General features: G+C 36.3%; 1 protein-coding gene across 2 annotated transcripts; it reads right to left on the bottom strand.

Annotated features, from left to right (window-relative positions):
* Nucleotides 1-315: 315 nt before the first annotated feature.
* Nucleotides 316-26,946, bottom strand: LOC103971775 (nuclear pore complex protein NUP107). 2 transcript variants are annotated; one of them, XM_065175018.1, is made up of 24 exons: nucleotides 26,669-26,946; nucleotides 25,410-25,756; nucleotides 24,615-24,684; nucleotides 22,824-22,937; nucleotides 16,987-17,020; nucleotides 16,759-16,884; nucleotides 15,235-15,393; nucleotides 13,393-13,485; nucleotides 13,142-13,309; nucleotides 10,331-10,429; nucleotides 9,907-10,130; nucleotides 9,776-9,833; nucleotides 8,840-8,928; nucleotides 8,599-8,730; nucleotides 6,635-6,757; nucleotides 5,387-5,485; nucleotides 5,099-5,290; nucleotides 4,824-4,983; nucleotides 4,551-4,707; nucleotides 2,076-2,278; nucleotides 1,355-1,496; nucleotides 1,051-1,211; nucleotides 817-933; nucleotides 316-661 (listed from the first exon to the last, which is right to left on the bottom strand). In XM_065175018.1, exons 1-24 carry the CDS (start codon nucleotides 26,740-26,742, stop codon nucleotides 587-589), a joined length of 3,216 nt encoding a protein of 1,071 aa, XP_065031090.1. In that variant the 5' UTR covers nucleotides 26,743-26,946; the 3' UTR covers nucleotides 316-586. The 2 variants fall into 2 exon arrangements, with proteins under 2 accessions (XP_065031090.1, XP_065031091.1); XM_065175019.1 differs by lacking the exons at nucleotides 25,410-25,756; nucleotides 26,669-26,946 and having other exon boundaries at nucleotides 16,987-17,018; nucleotides 22,839-22,937.
* Between the last annotated feature and the right edge of the window lie 1,012 nt (nucleotides 26,947-27,958).

The following is a 27,958-nucleotide window of genomic DNA, read 5'->3' as shown; positions in this document are numbered from 1 at the left end:
ACTTTCACTTCTTTATTCTTATCCCGTCGGGGGGAAGCTACAAACTTTAAATCATATATAAATATAAATATATATATATATATATATGCCTTGTTTATTTCATATATGAATCCACTGCACTTTTTATCCAAAGCTTTTATAAGTGCTCTCCATGTGATGTAACACTAGGGTGATCTTTGTGCTGGCTTTACCCCCTTTTAACTTGTTGGAATGGACATATTTTATAATTGATTACTTGCCACTGACAAAATCGAAATGCAAGTAATAGCTCAAGATGAATATGCACAATTTCTAACAATCACAACATACAGCACATTGTCCAAAAAAAAGCTTCCAGTGCCATGCACGGGTAATGATTAATCCATTTCCAGCAAAGAATATTAGTAGATATTCTCCAGGCTCAAATTTACCAGCTCACATGTGGCATAATCAAAGTATCTAATTTATCATTCGGGAAATTCCCATGATTCCCATGTACAGACAAGAAACCAATTAAATGTAATAGATGACATACAAAAGCAACAAGATACTAATGTGCCTAAGGAAATCGAGCATTACGTACGAGGACCATGGGGCTGGCTACCTATCAGGTGTCAACGACAGACTCTTCTTCAACCTCCATTCCGTATAGTGAAAATTCCCTTTCAAACAATAAAAATTCCTGAAAACACATTCATTTCAATCTAGTTAATTTTTTTTTATTTTTGTTATCCATAATGAAGATGACAAACACAGTTGGAGAAGATTTTAAACAATTTAAAGGGTGCAGCCACAGCAATGGTATTTGCACATCAGTGAAAAATGTTGAAAGAATACCTGTAATTGGTGTTGACTAAACAAATGCAGAATCCCATACTCGGAGGAGGCAACTAATTCAATTAATTCATTATGGTGATCTTTTAAATCACGTGTTTCAGCGAGAGAAACTGACACCTATGGAACAAGAAAGATGGTACCAAAATAAGCCACCCACTCAAGGAATCTCTTTTAGTAACAAAAAGGCTATGCAAAAACAAAAAGAGAGGGCCGAGGTGAATATTCTAAACTAACCTGCATACATCGGAGAATGAGCTCTGGCAGGCAACATCTTCGGCAAAGCCCCTTCACTATGTAATTAGCAGGGCTTCTGAAGGAACCATCCTCGGATGAGTACCAAGCATCAAGCCGGGATATTTCCATTGTAACTCCAGGTTGAAACCGATTAAGCTCACCTGTTATAAAGGACTAACATCAATCTCACATGAAATAAGAACTACTTTAAAAGCTTGTAATCCGATTAAGCTCACCTTTTATAAAGGATCAACATCAATCTCACACGAAATAAGAACTACTTAAAAAGCTTGTAATCCAATACCTTTAAAACCTGCAGCTATGACAGTAGCAAGAAGACCTCCATCATTAGCTTCATGAAGTCCAAGCCCATCACCATTCACTGCCAAGCAGTGAAGTGCTACTTCAATGCGATAGTTGTCACTTGAGGAAACCGCAACATTGACCTGAAGACTCGAATGTCACAAAACTGAGCAACCACGAAAAAAATTTATTTCCTAATAGCTCATGTAAAAGGTCATGCAGCCCATAGCATTTGTGCAACAAAAGAAGCAGCAAGTTAATGATCATGCAAAGATCAATAATTGAACCAAATTCGAGACCTAGAAATCCAAGCATTAGGAAATATGCCATTAAACATAAATAGATTTCCTTATTACTGAAGAATTGAGCAGAATATGTACAAAAGTTGTATTAATCTGGTAGGAACTGCTAAGCTCAACTCAAGGTTGAGTATCTTTTGGCTTCTTGTCAGAAAATGTATCATAAAAAGAATCCTAGTAACATTAAATTCTCCATTAAGATGGCATTAAATCCTTACAAGTTACATCTAAAACTGGCAAACACCTGAATATTCTTCGAGGAAATAAAATAGTAATCAGCAAACAAACTGACTCCAAAAAAATCAATAGGGAGTTGAATTATTATAAAAAATCTCAAGTGGCATTGCAAAAGCTGTCAGAAGGAAGTGCATTCTTGTAAAGGCAAATGCCCCAAGGAACGAGAAAATAGAAATGTAAACATACCCTCAATTGGCGTTTTAACACGTCATCTTCACTGACGGAGGAGTAAAGTGCACTGGTCAATGTAGTACAAGAGGTCGCATCTGGGAGCATGCACTCACCAGAAGGCAGACAGAGCATTGCAGTTGCATGCAATTCAATATACATATCCTCTGTTGGATCATATGTTCTATCATGAGCAACATTCAGCCATGGGTTTCCTTCTCCTAAATCAGGAGTAAAGCAAAAGTTCAAGTCAGATTTGCATCACATATATGAATAGGTTAGAGAACAGCATGAAATAATTAGCTTAATAAATTGAAATTGATACATTAGTGAAAATAATTTGGCAAAAAAGGCCAGTTGATGCCAGACATATAATAATGTCATTAATGTTTGAGAAAGTTCAATACCACATAAGAACTACTTGGAACAGATGCCAATTATTTTTCTAGTATGAGTTTGACCTCCAATAGAATGTTTCCCTACTCTTAACTTTCCAATAGAACATTATGAGACTGCAAAGCATGTGAAGTTTTCTTCCTGTACTTTGCATTCTTACTTCCTTCTTCATTCTCATTTGACTGCAGATCTACTACCATTTCTGCTGTAACAGCTCCTCATATCACAGAATCATCTTAGGACCAAACATGTCCATTTTCTGTTTGGATCTAATTCTTAAACTTGGCAAGTTACAAATTTCTCTTCTTTAAGCCACTGACATCTGAACATTAAAATCAAGTTATAGAAGTACTTACCATTTTGGTAGCAACTTCTGCCATCAAGAAAATGATCCAAGGAAAGCAGGTATCAGTTTAAATAGAACCAGGCTGTAAATTAACAGGTTTTAGAAGACTGAGCTTTTATGAACTTGACTAAAAGCTTAACATTCAGGTTCTCAGATATCATGATGCCCTTTGATGTTTTCACTGAGGCTCATGGCTACCTTCTCCACGAATGTCTGAAAAGTCGACACTGAAGGGAAGCAAGTGAAGAAGTCTCTAGGTAGTTTGGAGAAGGGGAGACTACCACGGTTCACCTTTCTCAGCATATTTCAATATGAAGACCAATCTGTACCAGTATTGCCAAGGTCAATCAGATTTCAGCATATTTTTCACCTTTCTGTCAGTAAGAATTAGTTGAAATCAGCTGGACATGATGGAACTGGTTCATGTTACCAAATTTGAGTTGATCTGTCAACCACGAAGTAGAGTGAAAGGAGCTGGGACTGTCATAAGCCATAACCATAGGATGGGAGTGAAAAAGAACTGACAGTGATGCAGAGCTACTGGTGGTTATTTTCTTTGCTATCACCATCACATTTGTCATGCCACTTGAGTCATCGCACGAAGCAGAGATGATAGAAGGAGAAGAAAAGGAAGGAGATAATAACTCATAGCTTCTCTAGGGTTAACAGAAGCCATAATAGAGAACAGAGTGACATTATGGTAACCCTTAATAACTCATAGTGAACCAGCACAGGCCCTTGCGTGATACTACCCAAAGTCCTGGTATCCTAGTCAAAATTCTGTAATCAACTCATTATTATAACCTCATTATTGACTTGCAGTTGGTCACAATTAAAATTTAATCTGAAAGATCTCTTAAATGAGTTGTCACCCTATGTTAGTTGCCCATGCTACAAAGTTGGTAGTCAAAGACATGCATACAAATCAATCTTGTTGGGTCACTCAAACTTGTTAGTATAATAAAAGACCAAAGCTCTGGCAGCAGTTTGAGATTGAGATTAAAAAGACCCCTGATAATGTCAAGCTGGCTTGGGTAAATAACCAGCTTGTTCATGTGGTTAATTTGCCTATATTTGTGCAAGAATATGATAACTATATAGTTCGGTCATCATTTTTAAACATTTGGAATATGATAATTTCATCTGGAATAATAATTATATGCTCAATCCCTGCTTAAATGTTAGAATTCCTCCGCAAACTGTGGCAAACTTGTTCCATCTTTCTTGAATTACACAAAGAATCCTTTAAGAATATTCATAACTCAAAAGGTCTAGCCAGATTGAACATAAGAAAAATTCCAAAAGCCACCATCATTTGCTGAAGTGGACAATATTAAGTTGATTACTCTTACCCCACCCTGATCCTTGCATTAGAAACAAAGACTAGCTCACCAAACAACAGCCTACCCGGGCAGAATCATTTCTACCCAGAGAAGATCTTAGCATCTTAGTGTCCTTATTAGCCACATTAAAGATATGCAAGGTAGGCTTGAAGAAAAAAATCAGAACTAAATAGGATCCGTATTCCACAAGTTTTCTTTTTTTTTCCATAGGAAAGTTTCCAGTTTGTGGACTTGTACAAACTACAAAGTACTTCAAAACTTTCAATTAGATTACAGAAAATAGAACTGGAAATAATGACGACAACAGGTTTACACTAAGGTAAAGACGAAAGGCAGCTATCCATTTCATGAAGAGAAACAAACGTACAAATAGCCAGACAGCATACTCAACTTTAAAATTGAACTTACTCAGCAATAGTGACAGAGAAGAATCTAGTGTTTCTAAAGCTGTGGCAGCAGCTCTATCCTTTTCTTCTGAAGAAAGTTCAGCAGGTGCAATAGCTGCATTCTCAAGCTCAAACTTGAGCCAATTCCGATATGTTGCATCGCATGCGTAATACTCACGCTGATCATCATGAAACAACAAAAGCAAATGAAGTAAAACTGAATCTTATTGGCATCCCATTGTTGCACTAAACATTGTCAAGGTAATTGAAGAAGAAAAGAGAAAAACAAGCATACCCAGTCTTCAAACTCATGCAGATCCTCACTGGCGTCGTCTTCATCAAAATTAGGCTGTTTTAATGGTTCCGCCAAGAAACTGAGCAACATATGAGCTCCAATTGGCATTTTAGGAACTCTCCACATAGATATCAGAGCAAACTCCCTGAATAGTGTGTTGCTGAAGCAGAAGAAATCAAAGTCAAAATCAGACATGTTATTTCAAGAAGCATGTCATCCGTTATATTGCACAAAATAAAACATAAGCGAGCAGTTAATTATCATAAATAAATTACCTATGCATCAATGCCCTCATAAGAAGCTTTGCACTGATAACCTCAACATCCCTTATGGTAGAAGGTGGTGCGAAACAGAGCCACTGAATAACCATAGCTTTCTGAAGAGATTGCAAACGATGCTCTTCCGCAACATCAGACAATTTTCCAACAGGCTTGCTAGGTTTCGTTTCCCGTGATCTCAAGAGCACCCTGCTAGGTTATTTGTGCATGAAAAATTTTGTTGCTATGCTTGTTTCTCTAACAGAAAATAACTTCTTTGTACACATGTGTTTTTGGTAGACTAACCTTTCTAGGATGTCTTCAAAACATGCCTTAGAGTCATCTTCTGAAGAGAAAGGTAGATACTCCATACCCAAAAGGAAGAGCTTGTATTTAACATGCATACTACCATCACGAAAGCAGAAAAATTGTCAGCAACTGTATCTTAGAAAACAAAGGACAAGAAAAGATAACAAATGACCTTAAGAATAATGCAAAACTTCTTGAGGTCCATACTAGATAAGCACATATTCAATATATTGAATGGTAGATTCAGATCCTCAATGATGGACTTAGGAAATATGTAAGGGTCACAGAGATGGCACAACCCAACATACATATATCGCTGTAATATAGACAAAAAAGGTAGTTATATCCAAGGTTCGTCAGTACGATGTACTACTCAGTACGGAAAGTACATACCAATCTGATAGGAGACTGATACAGGCAGTACATTGATATGCCACCATGTACCATGTGATGGTATGCTCGGTATGACTTGGTACAGCTCAGTATGTACCGTAGCGATAACTGGTCAATCACCAATACAGACCGGTAAGGCAAACCATGAGTATATCACTGGCATGGCTTCATAGGCCGCCAAAAATTTAATCCTCGAGTACAGCAATGTAAATGTGTTTTATATAAACCAATGCATTATCCTCTTTCTTCAAGTCTGTCCAGACATGTTATTAGAATGTTTTGTAGGAGTTTAAAACAATTTTCACATTTTCAACAGACAACAAAAGCTGAGGCCCTAGTGAAGCAATGTTGTCAACTTGTCGCCCAAACTTTGAACAGCAGAAAGACTCTGCAGGCATGCAAGGTCACATATATAATCTCCCTAAACTCTGCAGTCACAAGAGCCTTGAGCACTTGACTGCCCTCTTTTATGGACAACACATTCATTTCCAACTTTAAGGACTCAAGAATCAGCACTCACCTTTGACCCTAATAGAGCATCATCCTCATTATCTGGGGAAAAAAAAGAACATTCTTTACACTGATAACCCATATCAAATATATGTAACATAGCAAATTAGAAGGCATCACATATGGACATAAACAACATATATACAACCAAGAAATTTCAGGTTCGGTAACATGCTGCAACACTGGCATTATTATCCAACAAATGAATGTGTTATATTACAGAAAGGATCATGAGATCTATCCACAAACTCTACACATCAAAGCATAATCTTTAGCTAACTTCAATAGTGACAATCTTGATCACAAATATTGAACTATTAGGTAATGAAAGATAAACATTACCTGCTGTTTAGTCTGAGCTCCATCATTTCGACAAAGAGATCAACACAAAGGTGACGGGCAAGCTGAGAGGCATATACTCCAACCAACTCCTCATGTTGCTTAGAAAATAAATACATTGCATACCTGTCACAAATTGATGATTGCAAGAGTTTTAGGACTGTAAACCATTTGTGTTTACTATATTGTCCATGTATAGTCCATTGATAAAAAAACTATGCACTGAGGTCAACAAAAATAGGAAATGTCGATGTCCGTATCATCTTAAATGATATATCCTCATTTTGTACACTATTGAAAGTTGTAACAACTAATTGCTCATAATCACAAATGTAAATGTTTTTAATTCTTTTTTGTGTAGTAACCTCATGCATTTTTCTCAACATTCTTTTCTTAGTAATCTCAACTTTGTTTTGCACATGCTATATAATGGTCCAAACGTTGTAATCCATAAAATATGAACAACCCTATAACTGTCTTCCTAAATTTTCTTTTAATCTAAAGCGCACATGGTAACCATACAAGTTACACGCTTGTTCAAGCCTTGCCTAAGTAACCCTCAACCATAAACTGAAGTCATCATCCTCATACTGCAGTCATACAATCCTTGAACCAACAATTTTACTTTCAACTTCAACCATATTAGTCAAAATTGACCAATTTTAACACAATGATCAACCAAATCTGGACCAGACAATTCCATTCACCATGCTAGTAGGCATACTACCTGGTAATGTAACAACATAAAGATCATGCTCCTGGACCTGGGTGCCTCATTATCAAGATGCTTAATTATCAGGTCTCATTTTATAGTTGTTGCTCCGGCAGTAGTACTCCACCCTCTGTTTCAAATGTCTCTCCAAGTGCAATCAAGCAGACCTTTTAAAGTGATCAGGCAGGATCTTGTACAGTGATCAGTTTTGACTTGAGTAAGCTACTTTGAAGTGATAAGGCCTAGCTTTTGAAGCTGTTGCTGTTGATGCCATACTACTCCACCCTCTAGCTATCTCAGATATCTTTACACAAGAAGATAGGCCTAGATTTTAAATAAATCAAGCAGTGAGTCATACAGTGATTAAGTGAACCTCAATGAACTATCTCACTCTCTCTCTATTTTGTATGTCTTATGACACACATACGGGTTGATCTTTTAAATATTGAAACAGCATCATACATTGATCAGCCGGTCCCGGGTGCCAAGATATCAAGCAAAAACATTTCTAATGCATTTTAACTCCACACACAATAGCAAAAGAGAATACTATTACAACTGTGGTAGTTCTACTCTCCATTTCTGATATCTGTGAAGAAAATATCATCATCTCCAAGAAGATATTCTGACGGTTAAGGCATAACGTGTGCAATTAAGAGGTCAAGGGTTCAAGTCCTGTAATCATGTATGAGCGTTATGTAATGTTTGAACAGAAGAAATAAATTGAGAAAAAGGCGTTATGAATGTTTGAACAGAAGAAACAAATTGAGAAAAAGGCAAGGCATAAAACAACCGTCAACCCATCTCCATAACAATGTCAGATTCCACAAACACGTGGCTCTCCCTGCCCACCAAGCCCAGTTCTCTATCACAGACCAAACCAGAGGCTAATAGTAATGATTCCTATAATAATAATGATAACTATTAAACGAGAGTTGAATATCTTAATTTGACATGTAGCTGACCTACCCATTTAAATTAGGTAGACTTAGGTTGTCTTAACCTAGGTGAAATTAGGTTGGTAAGTAGAGATGAAAATGATATTAAACTTTTGAATATAAAGTTACACCCCAGTGCCAAAGTAGCTTATGACTTGACCTGACCAAGCCTCTCAAAAATATGCCTAACTACTGAATTCATTATGGGAGACTTAATTATTTGTCTCCTCAGCTGATGAAATCCCCAAAGATAGCCATATTCTAGCAGGACACTTAAAAACTGCACTATCATACAAAGAAGTATAAACATGGCTTACATGTGAAGTATGAGATCACCAACAGTCGTAAGCTTCTCCTTGAAAGCATCCTTCATGTCATCATCAAGCAAATTCCGAAGAACAAGAACTACATGTGCTCCAAAGCGTAACATTTCAGGATCACCATGAGGCCTAAGTGGACAATATCCAATTAAGAATAGAATTCTACCAGAAAGCACAATTGAAGTCTCTAAAATAGTAAAAAAAAATATGGAAGCATCAAAATTATAAATGTCGATACCTCAGGATATTCTGATTATCTTCTGAAGGCGATATCCATGCCCAAAGTAGCTCTAGAAGATGTGCCATATCTCCCAGCATGAGATTCATCTACAGACATATGTTTTAGAGAGACAGAGCATAAACTGAAAAAATAACACAACAACAACAATGAGTTTTATTTATTTTCCGACAATGTGTTCTGCTAAGTGCTAACACCAACTCCCTCCAGCCATTTGGCTTTCTCTAGTGCAATAACACCAGAGGGTCAGAGAACCATCACCATAATACTGTTAATAAGCAAGATGTCACTGTCTTCCTTTCCTCCAAGAACCTCTTATCCATGTGTACTTTTTCTTACTACTACCTTTGTATTGGGGTTCAAGATACTGGTACCAAAAACACTAAAGAACACCAGTAAAAGAAACTAAAAATCGTTTAACATCCTGGAATAGACTGATGCAATTGGTACACTAGTATACCAATTCAGAAGGATAAGGTACAATTACCACCTTGCAACAGATGATGTAATCAGCTGCTTTCATTAGTGCTAAGAAGGCAAGAGCATCTGATACTAGGAAATTATGAGTTACAAAAAGGATGGATAATTGAAATCAAGGTATCAAATTAAGTATGCATTACTAGATATGCATAATTATACATGGAGATCACAGTAGATCCTTGTAAAAGTACCATAAGTATGCATAATTGAACATGTTTTTTCCAAACAACAGTAAAATAAGAATGAAAAATGTAACAAGGACCCTCTTTTGCACCATAAGACCAACCATACTTGCAGAAAGTTAGCAAGATAAAAGCTGGATCCTTTGCTGTTTTACATCATATTCCTGGTACAGGGACTCAAATACAAACTCAAATATCCTTTATAATTATTTTACAAGCAAACGCCAAATTTTTTTTCGTTGATTTATCATGTAAATGAATCCGAATCCCTTACCTCAATTTGTCGATGCTGTTCTTCACAAGCTCTGGAGACAGCTTCATGTACAACTTCACTGCAGTAGTAACAAATTTACACAAATTAGGTAGAAGCCGGGATGCAATGACGAGCATTGTCACATTTCAAACCTTGAATGAAGTTTTTGAAGAAGTGCTGGAAGATCCCGAGGTTGCTGATCAAGCACATGACATGGCCAGTTTTCTGAACTTGCTGTAGAAGATAATCCTTGCATGGAAGACCCATTTATATCTTCGCCAAATTGTTTGCCTTCCAGTCTAGCTTGTTGAAACTGAGCTAATATAGAGTCAACTTGGACATCAAGCCAGGATTTTGCCATTGCCCAACAAGCTGACTAAACCACCAACAGGAAATTAAGTATGGATCCAATGTCTGTTTAATTACTAGTTCTAGTGAACACCCTTATGAAATGAGATACATGTAGCGATGACCAGAAAGTAATAAGTGAGCAAATATATATCTAACAATTAAATATTGACAATATGCAATACGAATGACAAATCATGAAAACCTTGCACACTGACAGAATACTACCTCCCAGTCAGTACAGATAGGCAGCAAACGTCTCAAGTTACTAGACTGTGAAGCATAGACAGCCATCTCATACCTTCCACCATCCTGTTCTGCAATTTTCTGAACATGAAGATCAATCAAATGTAAGTGAACAGCAATTAAGCTTGAAAATCTTAGGCAACTTTATGCATCAATCTGTTAGCATAAACCAAACACAATATAAAACAAGGTGACAGAAATAACAGTTCTGAGTCAATAATACATCCTAGATAAATAATATTAGGTCATTTTTTCTTGAAGCAAGGGATACTAGACAAGAATAGCAGAACAGCAGATGCATAAACTTGAGGAGACAAGGCACAAGCTGCCTGTGTAATGAGGAGATGATGCATAAGCTGCTTGTGTCGTGAGGAGATGAGGCACAAGATGCCTGTGTAGTGATAGCACTAAGACCCACATATGGACCTGACCTGAAATCAAACACAACCTTATCCAATCTGGACACAAGGTCTCAGTTGGTAGGTATCAATCCAAGACCAGACCCATTCGAAAATTTAAGTTCCAATCGAAGTCTACAGATATCAGAATGCAGACCGGAACTTAACTTCTATATCTTGCTCAATAATGTAATATATATCTTTTATCTATATAATATTTCATCATTTAATACTTTTAATAATTAATGGTTTCATATCTATATTTCAAGTGATGCCTTTGAATAGACTTTTGTAAAATATCCACTGTTTAATGTTCCCATTAAAGTATACAATTTCTTCCTTCTTTTCCTTCTTTGTTTATTTAGTTTTTGGTGACATCCGGACCTGAGATTAAGTTCATTTTAAGTCTGATTGGGTTGAAATTAAATCAACTTATTATGTTGGGTCCAAGTTGAATCCATATTATAGTTATATTGGGTTCAAGTTTATCATCTAAAATATGTTAAATTTTTGTGAGACATTTGGAGTGCAATTCATATTTAATCAGTTGATTGTTATCTCAAAACAATCATAAGATTTGAACATGATATATATGGCAAAAGCATCAAATCAACTTTGATGTGACAGAATACTAAAATTTATGGCTGGGGGAATGAGAGAGAAGAAATATAATCAGAAACAAAGTGAAAAAAATTAATATAGCTTGCCTCCTCTTTAAGATCTTTTCCTCATTCTAGGACCCACTCTGCTGGTTGCACCTCGTTAGTTGCAACCAGTGAAGGATCAACGTAGTCTGGGAACCCTTCTAAAACCCTAAAATAATTGTTTATCAAGCTTTATAGGCAAGCATTGTCCTTTAGGATTTTAATCAGGTCTATTTTAGTTTTACCAAACCTGTATATAAATAGCACAAACAAGGTTTTCCTTTAATACACCCAAAAAGGCTGTCACTTCATGTGTCATATTCCTTCCAGATTGCTATCTAACCAGCAATTATCCATATGAACCAAGATCTAAGACCTCAGCTGAGGTCAACAATAGGCGAAAGGCCACCAAAAATCTTATTTTTTGCTTCATCCAATTTCAAACCCTCCATTTACTAGAAATATATCCTTATGTATCTTGCTTCTAATGATAAAATCCATTTTAATTAAAAATTAATATCAAAATGTATTCACTTAGACCATCTTGTGCCGATTTGCCATGCACCGATTGTTATACATAAACATGCAATGGTATGTCTATGATTTGAATTTGATTGTTTTTCAGCTTTACAAAGAGAAATTAGTCCAAATCGACTAGAATTTATAAAATCAACCAGAGAAGGCCAACTGTTTGTTAACTGACAGTATCAAAAGAAAAAAAGAAAAGAAATGTGGAAGGAGAAGAAGACAAAAGATAAAATGAAAAGACAAAAGAGATACCAACTATTGTAAGTGTAAAACAGAGAACATGCTGCTACTATTCTCTATAACAGTCACCATTGTTGCAAAGTTTCTTAACCTTTTAAGAGAATAGATATGTCAGAAAAAAAGGAAATATAATGGTATCCATAATTGATACGAAATTTCATGGGCAGTCTTTAAAGAAATTATCCTTTATTTGTCTTTGCATCACCTAACAGTTGATGCACATTGATTAAAGAAGCATTGGAGTACAATGGTGTTCATTGCTATCATCAAAGTTACAGGTGAATAAGTTTTACACCTTCTGTATGACTTGTATATAACTGCTAGTTATAAAGTTGTCTTTGTATAATATGATTACTAATTATTTTGTAATAAATACATAAAAATCAACTTTAATATTTCTATCTCCATTATATAGGGGTAGGCCAATGCAGGAGTTCCCTGACATTATGAGGTTTCAGGAAGTGTAACAGTGTCATCTGTACAAGCAAGAAATTGTTTCTATGACTCTAATTCTAATCACTTAGATCATAGAGAAACAACTTTACTACACCATGCTTCACCCTCTTTTGAATTATTCTTCACTATATTTAATGTAAGAACTTCTTATAAATATTTCTTTTACAAAGTTTAATTCGTTACATCTGGATTTCATATGACTTTCTAGAAAGTTAAATATTCAACAAATATGAAGTAGAAGATTATTTAAATATTTATATTATTATGTTATATATTACATAATATATCATATTATATAGCTCAACAAAAAATGAAACACATTGAACAATGCCCTCCCAATCCAGCTCTCTGACATCTCCATCAAGGTTATTAAAACTGGGTTTAAACGACATAAATAGGCAATAGTAGAATAAAGATACATCAAAAGAATAACATTTTTTCCTTATCTTGCAAGATTGAATCGGGATTGGAAGAAGATGAACTCAAAAAATACAGCAAAAAAGAAGGAACTCAATAAGAAGTCATACCTCCGAGGCACAATATGATGCCCACCTCCAAAGACGCCATTGGTGACCTATGCCACTTTCCAATTCAAAGGCTTGCAAAGTTCTCATCTTACCATTTTTGTGCATGGCTTCAACAGAAGGGAAATGGTCAAACCCTCCAAAGGGGCAAAGACTTGCAGCTCTCCAAGGCTGAACAGTCAAACCAAATGAAAGAAATACTTTTTAAGCAAATGGTCGGGTAAATTTTCACAAATATAGTATACATTGCCAACCTGCCCTGCAGAACGACATAATTCGCATGCCTCTTCCAATCTCCCTGCTCGAAGTAAAGTCCAGACATCTTCCAGCAATAATTCATCTTGCTTCTGTTTACATTACCAGCAAGCATTCATGTAATCATTTATGACAGATAGAAGAAGGCATGAAAGTTGCAATATCAACTAAAAAGCAATCTTTACTACAAAGAATAATAGGGAATGAGAATCATGTACAATCATATCATTGATGTCCTTGTTAAGGTCTACATGACACGAATATTCAAAATTTATGTGGGATTTTGGAGGACATTACATTTATTCGCTCCAAAATTTTCCATGGCCCATTATAAGCACATAGCATCTGTATTTGCTATCCCTAAGCTACAAAAAAGCTCATTTTTAGAAATATTCATATAAAGCCTAAATCAGCCTCTAGAGAGCAAGACATGCAAGTTAAAAAGTGAAAACTCCTTGATCTTCTGCTTAAGTTGCGACTAGTATCACCTAAATCCCAGACTACATTCCTTATCAATAGTTCAAGTCTATAGATGTACTCCGCTGTCTTTCGTACCTGAACTATAGTAAAGCTAACATAGCAATAAATGTAGCCACAACAAAAATATGGGATCAGAGATGTAGTGGGAGAATAATATAGGATCAGAGAGAACTAAAACATATAGCACAGCTATAGGAAAATGTCATTCAGCTGCATTGCTTTTCTGAAGAGAATCCAGGAGAATATTACAAGATCCGAGAGAACAGAAACATGTAGCACCAGTATACGGATGTCATTTAGCTGCATCACTTTCTGAGTGATGCAATCTCTCACATATCTAAAGTGGTGGGACCCTGTCCAGGTAAATAGTGGTGTATAAGATATAAGTTCTCCAGATAGCTATATTGATGGTTTTCTTCCAGCTAATTATTGTAAATGGCAAAACATTCTTGGCTTTAGCAAAATTCTTTCGACTCTCAGTCGTCCAATACTCAAGGTAGGCAATACCGAATGATACCTCTCGGTACGGGCGGTACATACCGGTCCGATGGTATACCGGTACACGGACCGCCCGCTATCGGACGGAACGAAAAATAATAATAAAATTATATATATATATATATATATATATATATATATATATATATATATATATATATATCTAATTTATTTATATATAAATATTTTAGAAAAAGGCGACGTTCGGCGACGTCGCCGAGGAGCCTATTTCGGATTTTATATATATATATATATATATATATATATATATATATATATATATATATATATATATATATATATATATATATATATATATATATATATATATATATATACCGAGCGAACATCGAAACGCCGGTACGGTACGGTATTGCAAACCTTGGTCCAAACAATGTTGGTAACAGTGCAAATAGCATATTCAACATCTGAGACGATGAGCTCTGAGTCAATTCTATCAATACAGATGAAAATGTATTTGTAACTGCAAAAAACAAAACTGTAATAAAACATGAGGGATGGAAGTATGAACTTAGACAAAAATCCCACTCAAATAATGTCTTTTCTAACAGTAGATGCATGCAAGTAATTCCATTTTAAACATCAGAATAAAGAAACTAAATTAATAACAAGACAATGACAGAAATATAATGTAGCACAAATCAAACAATATGGACAGTTAACTGATACAGGAGATCAAATATGTTGCACAGCCATTTACAAAACAACTTAAGTCCAGCAAATTGAGAAAATTACCGACAAAAAGATTGCATCAGCTACAGTATGTTGATAACAGAGCATCTAAATAGTAAAATATAAAACACTGATCACATAAGCTAAATATGAGATGAAGTTTAAAGTACTTTGTCATCCAAAATTGGTTGAGCTACTTCACGTGTTGAGGCATCAAAATCCATGTGCTGAACTATCGCTGGATCACCACTCATTTTCTTTAAATACCTCTGTGTATGATGCCAAACACCAGAGCTTGGAAAATAGGAGCCAACATGAGACCCTCTCACCTGAAAGAAAAAAATAACTCAATAATAAATATTAAACCAACATAGTGATAGATATATGATGTTTACTTCAAATGTTTGGTGGTTATGTTGGGGTATATTAAAAACAAAAGCAGCTATCAAGAACCCATGGGCCCTTACTTAGCTTTAACCAGTGCATGGAAGGTGTTGAAAAAATAGGGAATCAACAGGAAACCTTCTCATCTACAAAATAGTACTCTAGCAAGCAGTAAAGAATGGTTAGACATAATCACAAACTTATGATGCCAATATAGTGCTTGGTAACAGTTTAATTAGCCTTTTAGGCTTCAACCATTAACAAAGACAAAAGGAAAACCAACTTTTAGGCAGTATATGATCCCTTATTTCAGTTTTAACACTAGATGGATTTTAGGCAGTACGCAGTCCTTTATTACAGTATTAAGATCAGATGAACAAAAAAGTTAAAAGATGAACTCAAGGTTGTGACGGAAAAACACCACCACCAAAATGTATGGCTTCAATTGATTTACTATTTGTAACAAGCAATTAAATAATTGTGGCATATTGAGGGTACCAACCAAATGTACTTGTCTAGGAATATGCCCTTATTATGGGTTCTTTCTTTTTATTCTTGAAGTTAGAACGAGATCCACTATTTAAGACACACACAAATTTAAGTTTCAGAGATTCAAAACATTGAATCTTTGAAAGGTCTGAAAGGTCTGAAAGATTCAAAACACACAAATTTGTATGTATGTATGTATGTATGTATGTATGTATGTATGTATGTATGTATGTATGTATGTATGTATGTATGTATGTATGTATGTGTGTGTGTATATATATATATATATATATATATATATATATATATATATATATATCATCCCCCTCTGTGTTTCTTTTTCACTCCCACGCAAATCCAACAGCCACATATAGAACACGTAGAATTTTTGGTCTGCACCCACACATACTGTACTGGTCCAACACCCAGCTAAATGTTGGTACAAACTGAGTTCACAACCCTGGATCAAAGATCTCTGAAACCAGTGATGGAAAAACAACCAATGATTATGTTAAACCTGCACATTTTACATTTTTGATATAAAAGAGAGTACAAGCCAGGTAATTAAGGTGGAACCATAGAATCAAAGTCCTACCAAGTCATTTGATTATATAGGACAGTCCTAATAACTAATAAATACTATATACAGTAACTTTATCTCAATGCTAACTCGGCCTTTTAAATACCATCACTTCTCCAAAGATTGAATATTCAAGTTCAATTCCTCACAGCTAGCAGTGCTATTTACCATCAAAAAAATCTATCTCGTTCATCATAAAATAGCCTTAAACCTTCACATTAATGCACATAAAATAGCACACCTTCTTTGCTAAATCAAGAGATTCTGAGGCAAGACCTTCTAGCCAAAGGACAATTCGAAGGCATAGTTGTGCCGTATGATCCATCATTACAAAACGGCAGGCTTCCTGATGTGATGTTGTTGGTGTCTGCAAAGAATAACAAACATTGCATGGTTTAAGCAAAAAGAATCAAAATGCTTCATTAAGTCTAAAAAAGAATAAGGAATATAGAATTTTCATCATAATTACCACAAGGAGGTTTCCAGGAAGCTCTTCATTTCCTGCAGTATGGTGAAACCAATTCAAATATAGAAAAGCTAAAACTTCAGGAAGTATCATGTCCCATGGAATATAATTTTCCTAGCAAACAGAATCACGTATCTGTTGTAGCAGATACACATGTAAAAACTAAAAAGTCTAATAAAGAGGCCCGCATATCTTTTGTAGCAAATACACATGCTAAAAGCAGAAGAATGAAGTCCATATGAAAAACAATCTGATCATTATCTCACTGATGATGTGAACTTAGTAATAAATAAATAAACTTCGTAAACATGCAACATCCAGTGATATGGAATAATATATCACAGAAGTCCACGTACAGCACAAACCAATTTAAGGGTGAATCTTAAGTTTCAGTGACACAAATCCAAACTGATTAAATGGTTTCATTTACTCCCTAAGCAAGCATGTAAGAATCCAGTAGAATGGAGGCGAGCATATCCAACTAATTATGCCAATAAAGAGACCAAAAAGGTGCAAGAAGTTAACATTATTTAAAACATGATCTTGCTTTTCCCTAATCATAATGCTTTCTGCTTTAGTAACCCCCTCCACTCACTTTTGTCCATTGTCTTCTCCTCTGCCCGTGTACTCTTGCCCACATCATCCATTGTCATCTCCTTATCATACCCCAATATTCATTCCTAACTTCTAATCAATTGTTTGACTCCAATATTATTTTATTTAGATGAACTCACCACCACCATAATCCCTACCATGAACCTCCATTCCGTTGTAGTGTGCAACCATTTGCGAACTCCCAAATATCCCAATTAATTCCTCAAACAATCAATTTAGCCTCCAACCAAAAAGTTCTCTCATAAATATTTGAGCTCATATATTGGGCAGTTAAAAGATGCAAACTGAGACTGAACATGATATCACACACGATATAGAACAAATTGCAATGGACCTATATTTCTAACTGTCCACTCTGCATAAGCTGAGCTGAACCATGGAACACAGAGACAATCTTGGATGAATGAAAGAAGAAAGATATTACAGGATAGTCAGGACTGCCTAAAGTGGTTTAAGTTTTATGAAAGGTTATGCAGGAAAGGTATGATTATTAACAAAATCTAAATTGATGATATGAGAATTCAAAGAAAAAATCTTGCTGTAGATGAATAAGGTATAAAATTAACAGATTTAGATTTTATCTGATAACTGAGATGAAAGCAGAGCAAGACTGGTTCAAACAGATAGCTAGATTTATTTGTTCAGACCTGAGTTTTCAGTTAGAAGGATCTCTCAACAAAGAACTTCCACAATCAGTGTGTTTTTGAAGTCTGGTATAACTTTGTAAACAATATTTAGAGCGAGAGAAAATGTTATTATCTCTACAAAAAATTCATATTAACATGTACACTAGAATACTATAGCATCTAGTGTAGCATCTGTTTTCCATTTGCCTTGTATAGCATCTGACCACTCGCCCTTATTAAGATCTCCACTGATCAGGTTAGGATAAGAACCAAAAAGCCTTTCCGCTTTGAGCCTCACTGGCTTGAATACAATAGCCTCAATCATGTCTTCCAAAACCCTTGGCCAACTGAGGTCAACTGTCCTAATGCCTGGTCTTGCTTCACAGCAACCTCCAGAGTCTAATCCACTGGGGACAGAACTCATGTTGACAATCTTGAAAAGAATCTTCACTCTATTTCCAAGCAGATGAAGAACAAGTCCAAGGAGAACTTAGGAATTATGCCTGAATAGACAAATGGGTTATATAACAAGCATATGGCCTTGAATAGAAAAATCCATATCAAGTGGTGGTCAAGAACCAAGGTCCAGTGGGTTGAGGAAGGTGATAAGAATACCAAGTATTTTCATAACTTGGTCAGACTTAGAAAACGCCTGAATACTGTTAGACACTTAAAGCTTGACAATGGGAAATGCTTGCAGGACCCTAGCACCTTCTGTCATTACTTTGCCGATTGGTACTCCAACGGTTCAACCTTTGGGTGGATGACCATGGAGGCAGTAGTGAGGACTGGTCTAATTGCCCCTCTCTCCCTCAGGTTAGTACAAATAAGTGGTCCAGCCTGACCTCTGATTTCTCTAACTCTGAAATCCTTACTGCCCTCAAGTCGATGAGCCGGGGAAAAAGCCCAGGCCCAGATGGCTACACTATCACAGACGATCATCGTGCACCCATAACACCTTTGTCAACAGACTATTCGTTACTTTTGTTTGCTTGTACATATGTTTGGCAGGGTGTTTTGCCTTGATTTTGTATGTTTTTGCTCAAAAACTGAGTAAAAACATTTGCATGGCTGCAAAGCAACCACTCACCAGAATGGGCAAAAGTGCCTCAAAATAGCCCATTTTCGAATGCCCTGGCTTGTTTTTTGCAAGCTACAGTGTGATACGAAACGTCAACCATCTCAGCACCCTAGAACAACCCGAGTAGCATAGGGTTAGATGGGGATTTGAGGTAGTATTGGATGTTGATTTAATTCACAAGTTTGCACATAAAACCTATAGGGACTTGCCAATGCGCCCGACACTCTATCGTTTATGGACTTCCGACTATTCGTTTGCCTTCTGAAGTCCTTATTTTCTTTTTTCTCTCTTTTCTCTCTTGCACACCAAGTGTTTTTTGAATTGCTTGTGAAGTTGACCTTTTTGCGAGACGTCAAGACTTGTATGTTGCTCATTTTCTGAATTAATCAATTTGCTCTTTTACTTGTCCTTCAAAACTTGAGCGAGGTTGCAACTAGGCTGACCTTTTATGGACAAATAATGCAAGTGTGACTCACAACTTAGACAATTCCAACTAAGTTCGTAACAACACAATAGAGTTTTTCATCCACTTTTGGGAGCTTCTCAAGCCCTCCATATTCTCAGCCTCTAAGGAATTCCACAAGACTATTATCCTTCCGAACAGTTGGGGGGAAACTATTCTAGTTTTCATCCCCAAGAAGGAGGGTCCCCTTCGCATCAATGACTTCCACCCCATCGCCTTGTGTAATGTCATTTACAAACCCCTTTCTAAGGTTCTCGCTAATCACATCAAACCCCTTCTTGGTAGCCGCATCAACCAAGAACAGTTCGCTTTTATCCCGAGAAGATGTATCCATCAATATCACCATTGCCCAAGAGCTCACCCACTCAATGTACAATTCGCACGACAAAAAACCCCTCATTATGATGAAGATAGACTTGCAAAAGGCCTTGATTCCCTATCTTGGTCTCCTTTGGCAAGGACTGTTGGCATGATGAACTTCCCCCAAAGGCTAATTGATTGGGTCATGGCCTGTGTTACTTGCCCTAAATTCAAATGCAACATCAAGAACTTCAGCTCTAGATGGTTGAAAAGTCACCAAGGTTTTGGCAGGGAGATCCAATGTCCTCCTACATTTTTGTTATTGTCCAACAACTTCTCTCTTCCCTTTTGGACTTGAATGTAAATCAGAACAAAATCAAACCATTCCCTGTCAAAAACATTAAAATTTTGCATCTTGTCTTTGCAGATGATGTTCTTATCACCATTAGAGCAACCCCTAACTCATGCAAGCATCTCTCCAAGGTCTTCAGATTATACTCCAGTCTGACAGGGCTTAACATCAACAAAGGGAAATCTGCTGTTATTTTCCCCCAAGCACTGCCCTGCTGAAATCAAGCACAGGGTTTGCAGCACCCTAGAGTTCATGGAAGGAAGCTGGCCTATTCCTTACTTTGGTACTTTTCTAGCTCACAATCGCCTCCCCACCAATATCCAAACACAAATTATAGACAAGTCCCTTAGCAAGATTAAAGGGTGGCAGAAACACCTCCTGTCACAAGCTGGTAAAGTTATCCTGATAAATTCAGTCCTTAACTCCATTCCTCTCCATTCTATCGCGAGTTGCTAGACCACCAACAAATTTGCCAACAACATATCTAAGCACAGCAAATCTTTCTTCTCACACCTCCACCCATACAAAACTCCGGCTGCTTAGCTGGAATCATATCACTGCACCTAAAGACTCTAGAGGCTTAGGTGTAAGGGACATTAATATAGCTAGATATGCTGTTAATGCTAGGCGCATTCTCCTGATCCTGAATAGGTCCAACTCTCTCTGGGCTAGACTATTGAAGGGGGATTTAGGGGGGAAACGAGCTTCCCCAATCTGGAAAGGTACAACCTGTACCATCCATGATATTAAAGAGGGGCTCAGGATAATAGTTGGTTTGTGTTTAGCGATTAGACTTTGGAAGACCCTTGGATATCTTGTATTCCTTTAAGCAAAATGGTCAACCTTCATCAACTGTGACTATGCCAATGACTTGTACTGTGTTAATGACTTGATAATCCAAAGAAGATGGAATATGCAGATAACAAAATTTTTCATCCACATCTAGTTGGTAAGATATCAGGTATACACCTAACCTCCGAGTCCAATGATGATGACAGCTGGGTTTGGTGTCCTCGCCCGCAAGGGTTAGCGACATTATAGAGCATCTAACAGTTCTTGAGGGATAAGCATCTTGACCATGGGAAGAATTGGTTTGGCTAGAAGGCTGTATAGGGGCTGAATGTTCTTCCTAGAATCAAAATCTTTTTGTAAAAACTCCTTTGGGGAAGACTGCCTACCTCTTTGTGGTTTTCAAACATGATTCGCTGCTATGTGGATCAATGTTGTGTCTATCATGGGAGGGTTGATTCTGCTGAACACATTTTTTCCACTTATCACTTTGCTAAATCCTATTTGGATCTCTTACAGTCAAAACTGGGTTTCAACTATTCTTTCATGCATGAATGGGCTAATGGGGACTGGCTAAGGGAAGGAGAACAAAGAGGAAGGCAGTTTTCAGTCAACACTACGTCTGTTATTGCTACCTTTCTTTGGTTCATTTGGAAGAACAGGAATGAAACCAAGTTCAGTAACCGTCATTCCCAGCCTCTTACCATCTGGTTTAAAGTTCACTCAACCCTCAAGTGCAATGATCATCAAAACCAAACCCAGGCCCCTGAGGACAACTCTTTTCTTCTCCCCTTAAGGAACAGAATCCAAGCACTCTCTCCCTTGCTGTTTTTTTGTGATGGCTCCTTCACTAACCCGAAGTCTAATGCAGGAACTGGTTTCTGTTTGTAGATCACAATGGGGTCAACATATATGAGGGAAGCAGCACACATCTAGCTTCTAGTTCTCTCCAAGCAGAACTATGGGCCATTTGGGACACATTAAACTCGGCTGCTCAGCCGAATTTTTCCAACTTCACTGTCAAATCTAACTCTTTAGAGGCTGTGTTGATATGTAATAGAGATAGGCCTATTCCTTGGCAGCTCCGTAATATCTGTTCTGATATCTTCAAATTAGCTGAGTCTGTCAATATTTTGTGGTTTGAGCATGTTAACAGGACAAACAACACTACTGGTCATACCCTCGCTAATCAGGCAAGGCTTTTTTGTTCTCCTCCAGCATTGGAGGAGAATTTTGTATTTTTTTGGGGACTGATGCTGTCACAGGCTTTTAATTGAAGGTTGCTTTCTTTAAAAAGAAAAACAAATACACTAGGAAACAACTTCACTCCAAGATTCCATTTAATGTAATACAATGGCATCACTTTTTGAAGAACATAAACTGTAGAAGCAAAAAATTGTTCAAGATAAAATCAAACAATATGCATATTTTCACTTCTACAAAAAATTAAATCGAGAAAGGAATTCCTATATCCTGATATCTTAGACTTTAACAGAAAAAGACTGCAAACATGTCATAGATTATAATGAACATCCAGATGCCACAGGACAAGAAACCCAACTAAAATACAGGTTAAAAGCTCAGATGATTTTTATGGACATAGAGTAATTTCCTTTTCCAAAGAGATACCAAAGAAGTGACCAAGAAGCTGCCTCATCAAGCAAAACACGAGCCTTTTGCTGCATGATTCTGTCCTCTACCACCCGGTGCCTCCCAGTACTACCACACCTGCATTAACAGCAAATTGAGCCAAAAGTCACAAAGAACATCTATGCCTCGGAACTATGAGGAATTAATTTACCCAAAAAAAATCTGCTAACTCTTCTTAGGATGTACATTTACCAAAATGTTTCATAGAGTGAGTTGAAATATCATATTAAAGAAAATTCTTATCAGTTCATCATTGATTTCATCACAACAAAGAATGATATTTTAATAGTTTTGACTATGCAACTTTCCAATTTATTCATTTCTTGATTTAAATATTTTCAAATTGATTAAATTCTGTCTACAAAAGAATTAAGCTTCAATAGAGTTAGAGACCCAAAGTACATTGAGGCGGCAGGGACCCGTCACCCTCAGTGCATGTCACAAAGCAACAAATGCATCTTACTAAAGGAAGCCAGACAATGAAACCACGAGTCGATATAATATAAAATGAATCTAAATTATATTGCATTTACCATACATCAATATCTAAATCATCAACGGAAATATTTTTCACAAATTAGCTTTAAAGTTAGTGTGATATTCTGCATAATGCAACAACCAAACTTAGTGAGAACGCAAAGAAACATAATAGTGAATAGAATAACAGTAATAGACTAATAATAATAAGGAAAAGAATGGTACATCAGAATATCATATATACCTCTATTACCCCACTTTTTCTCCTCTTTCTCATCTTCCCTCCCAACTCACTGTCAAATCCTCAACGATTGCCCACCAATAATGTGTGAGAGGGGGTGCCAAGGGAAGAGGCACCAGTGGCAGGCCAATATCCAAAGGTAAAAGCCAACCAGACAGAAGTAGAAAGGGAAGAAAGAGGATAGAATAGAACACACATGAAATATGGTAGATATCAAAAGTTTAAGTTGATCCAAACCAGTTAATGAATAAAATAATTGGTCTACAGCATAATGTCTACAAACTGGGTGGTACTCAACATCCCAATACCTAGTTGCAATGGTTTGCACCCGCCTGATATGCTAAGTGTATTGTGAAATAATTTCCATGCTTTCCATGTTTACCACATCAGCTTAGGTTCCACCCTATCATTCATAATACAACAGCACCGATCAAGTCTAGAGACATTTCACCAATTTCATGAGACTTTGAATATTAGCAATAAGCATAATACCACAGTTATCTTTGACAATGTTTCTGAACTAAATCCAAGATGGCCAACATCACTTTAGATACCAAATTTGCTGAAACCAATACTCCTCCAAGATATTGTATCCTGAACTGAAGTTATATCTATCACCAAAAACCAAAGTCGAATTTATTTTCCAAATTACATATGCTTATAGCATTTTCAAAGACAACCAGATTATTTATTTAAATTTCTATAAAACTCAAAATATGTGCAATACTATATCGAGAATTAATCCTAGGAAATAAAGATCAAGGGGGATAGCACAAGCTGAATTAATCAAAGAAATCAAATTAATCAACACGTAACAAGGAATGTACTGAGACAATAAAAAGTCATAATGTCCCTACTGTTTGGTGTCAACTAATTGGATCTTTACCAACCACCAAACTCTACGCAGGGTAATATCACAAGATGAAGGAACAACAATCTTTAGATTTTTGAGATAAAATACAACCCACCATAGTGTTCATTAACACCCGGACTAACAAATATATAAAAGCAGAGTCTGATTTAGGTGCAAAACAGACCTGATTGACTCAGAGACACTCCGACATGCCTTCTCAAAACGCAAAATGAGATCAGCAAAGGGCATCAACCCTGTGATATGCACGACAATGTTAAAACATATATACACCGGTAGAGTCAGGTTTACTTGTAATAACAATCATCACAAAATTTGACTGTTCTGTGAAGAAAAAGAGATCCATTATAATCAGTAGCCACCAAAAGGAACTTAAAAATCTAAAAATGAGATGTGAACTAACAGGAAAACTTATCACCCTGTTTCCATGATGCAAGGAAACCTCCTCTTCTATCTACTCTATTGTTTTCTTCCCATTTTTTATCTTTTATTTTGTCTAATACAGAATATAACGAATGATACAATCCCAGACAAAGAAAATTATTCCAATTATTATCCTGATAGGCAAGGTCTTCCAAGTTTGCACCTAGACACCAAACCTTAACTAGCTAGCAGAGTAGCACCATGATCAGCATGAACCAGCATCAACCAGCACTACCAACATAATTCCTGAATTATGAAATTGCATTCTCTAAATACAAAACAAAAAAGCTACTTATTAGGAGATTGGTCCGAATTTTAAGTAAGTCAATTCAACACAATTGACAGGCTTGTCACTGTTACTAAACACCAACAACAGCCAGTATCAAATATACTCCATTGTATCATTGTATCAATAACTACATTGTTTCTATTCTTTAAATTAAAGAAATAGGACCTGATTTGATCTGCATTGAAAAATCTGAACATAGGATTGCCACCAACATGAGGGATAGACGATTCCCCATATCACCATACTAACCTTGAAGTGCAGAGTCTAGGAGAGAGGCAAATAATGTAAAAGTTGACTCTCCAGCTTCTAGTAATGCCTCATCTTCATGTTTGCCAATTTTTAGCGCATGGCTTACTCCTTGGCGCAATGAATCACCAAATTTCACTTCTGACACTGCATGACTATCAATTGATGCTCGTCTTTTCCATGAAGCATCAGTATCGAAATTGTCTACTTCCTGTTTGATCTCTTCAAGGAGAAGTGCGGTGTTAGGCCGTCGTTGAATATTGTTTCCTTCATATAACAATCTTGCCTCAGAAAACTTTGACACTGAATGTCCTACGAGTGGCGAAATATTTGAGGTCGATTGCCTTTTCCTGTACAAGATAAACATGTAGTCATGTTCTGGTTGTCATGCGAACTAGATAGCCTAATGTAAGTGAAACAATAAAATCATAAGATTATGCCATACTTAAACAACAAAAGTTGTACCCCATATCAATAAGTGGGATCCAGAAGTTCTAATTGTAAAAATCATAAAAACCACACCTGCTTGTTTAGCTCGATAACACTCAACACATATGTGTCTTTCTTTGTAACATACTGGCATCTAATTTTTGCCAGCATGATGCTCGAGTCACATGAACATAGCAACGTTTCTGTTGCTCCTCATGCCATACAAGCACTAAACAACCAGAAGATGTGTCGATGACATTACAAGTTTTATATTTTGTTAAGTGGCAAGAGTAATTTATTGTTCCAATTTATGAATTTCGTGTGAAACAAGGATATGGAACACTATCACTCTGATTTTTCATCAAATGCACATCTAATAACCCTTTTTGGCTAATGTCACAAACATAATAAAAAAACAAATGCAAAAGCATCTAGTGTCACCTTACATTCTAAACACTATGCAAACCTCTCCTTCACCGTATAATTTAAAGAAACCTCACGATGACAACAAACATCGAATGCTGGACCCGTAGCCAACCTCAAATCAATATCACCAAAGATCAGATACCAGAAACAGGTCTCAATTTTTTCTGTTGCTCTCTTGCAATCACTGTCGCTAACACACGTCTCGACATATGAAGCCACGAGAACGGACATCGCGGATTAGTGTTGAGACCGCGCCAAAACATCACAATTTCAAGGTACTTCTTGATCGATGCGGAGTGTAATTTGTTCAAAAAGGGAGAAGACGATGCCGAACCCTAGCGGGACCGTCAGGGAACGAGGAAAGCAAATGATAAGATATGTATCAAAGAAAAGGTTGGGGTGTTCACCTGTAGCGACGATACTGCTCCCTGCTGCTGAGATCTTGGGGGTCGAAATTGCTCGGAGCATCGTCCATCTCCATTCCGAGGAACTTGCGCTTTAGACCCCGACGACTACAGACCACGAATCAGCGGTTTCGGTGGCGGAAGAGAAACCACCACGACAGAGCTCAACTCAAAAACCCTAATAAAGCCCTCCGGCGCCTCTGCAATAGCAAAGCGCCAAACGAGAGATTGAAACATACATTAAGAGGGATCAATGCGTCCTCCATCGCCCAGCCGATTTGTACACATACTTTTCGAACATTTCACACACACACACAAAATAAATAAATATATATATATATCTTTAAGTTAATTTTAAGGGCGAATTCCAGAATTAGTTTTTTTTTTAGGTTTTCCTGAGAATTATCTCTCGTTTTCAAAATTCTCATCTCTTTTCTATCTAATATCTGAAATGCTTTTAATTTAACATTTAGTCGTTTTTTAATATACTCATTAATTATAGTATTTTTATACTATGTTATAGTGTTTTTAATAATATCATAAAAATACCACAGTATAGTATAAAAATATTATGTTATGAATTTTTACATTGTGTTATAATATTTTTGGCAATGTCAAAAAAAATATTAGTTCAGAACGATCCATATAGCACTGTGCTTTTGGACAGTCATAGTAACATAATGTTAAGAAAATACTATAACATAATATTTTTGTATAGTTTTACAATATTTTAATAATATCTTATTAGAAACATTATAATACCGTGTAAAAACAATATAATTAGACTGATTCAGACTGTACTGTCTCTATAAAATGAGAGAAAAAAAATGATATCTGGGTAAAAAAAAAGTTCTTAGAAAATTATGAAAATAAAAGATATTTTTAAAAAAAAGTAAAAAGTTTTTTCTCAAAACTCACCGATTTCATAAATGATAATATGGTTTGGTTTAGTTGATAATCTAATTTACATTAATAACTCAGTATCAACAATAATATGTCAAAACCCTTGATAAAAAAATATATATAATTGATAATGGATCATTTGGTTGGGTGACCATTAGTGCGGCCCGTAGGCTCACGAGAAATTGTGAACGATGTGCGTACCCACATGGTTTTATCCTTTTAGAACATGTAAACTCTAAAAGACACCTTCTAACAATTTCATAAATGATAATATGGTTTTGTTTAGTTGATAATCTAATTTACATCAATAACTTAGCATCAACAATAATGTGTCAAAACGCTTGATAAAAAAAAATATATATAGTTGATAGGGGATCATTTGGTTGGGTG

Source organism: Musa acuminata, chromosome BXJ3-11, assembly GCF_036884655.1.
Source record: "Musa acuminata AAA Group cultivar baxijiao chromosome BXJ3-11, Cavendish_Baxijiao_AAA, whole genome shotgun sequence".
Taxonomy (NCBI): Eukaryota; Viridiplantae; Streptophyta; class Magnoliopsida; order Zingiberales; family Musaceae; genus Musa; species Musa acuminata.
This window is presented reverse-complemented; position numbering and strand designations above follow the sequence as displayed.

What these genes read in the sequence shown, in the direction of transcription:
- LOC103971775 (XM_065175018.1), bottom strand. Translation starts at nt 26,742, where the DNA reads ATGGAGATGGACGATGCTCCGAGCAATTTCGACCCCCAAGATCTCAGC. An exon ending in CTATCTGTACTGACTGGGAG is followed by an intron (nt 10,131 to 10,330) that starts GTAGTATTCTGT and finishes TTGGTGGTTTAG; the next exon opens with TCAGCTTGTTGGGCAATGGC. An exon ending in TTTGAAGACATCCTAGAAAG is followed by an intron (nt 5,291 to 5,386) that starts GTTAGTCTACCA and finishes ATAACCTAGCAG; the next exon opens with GGTGCTCTTGAGATCACGGG.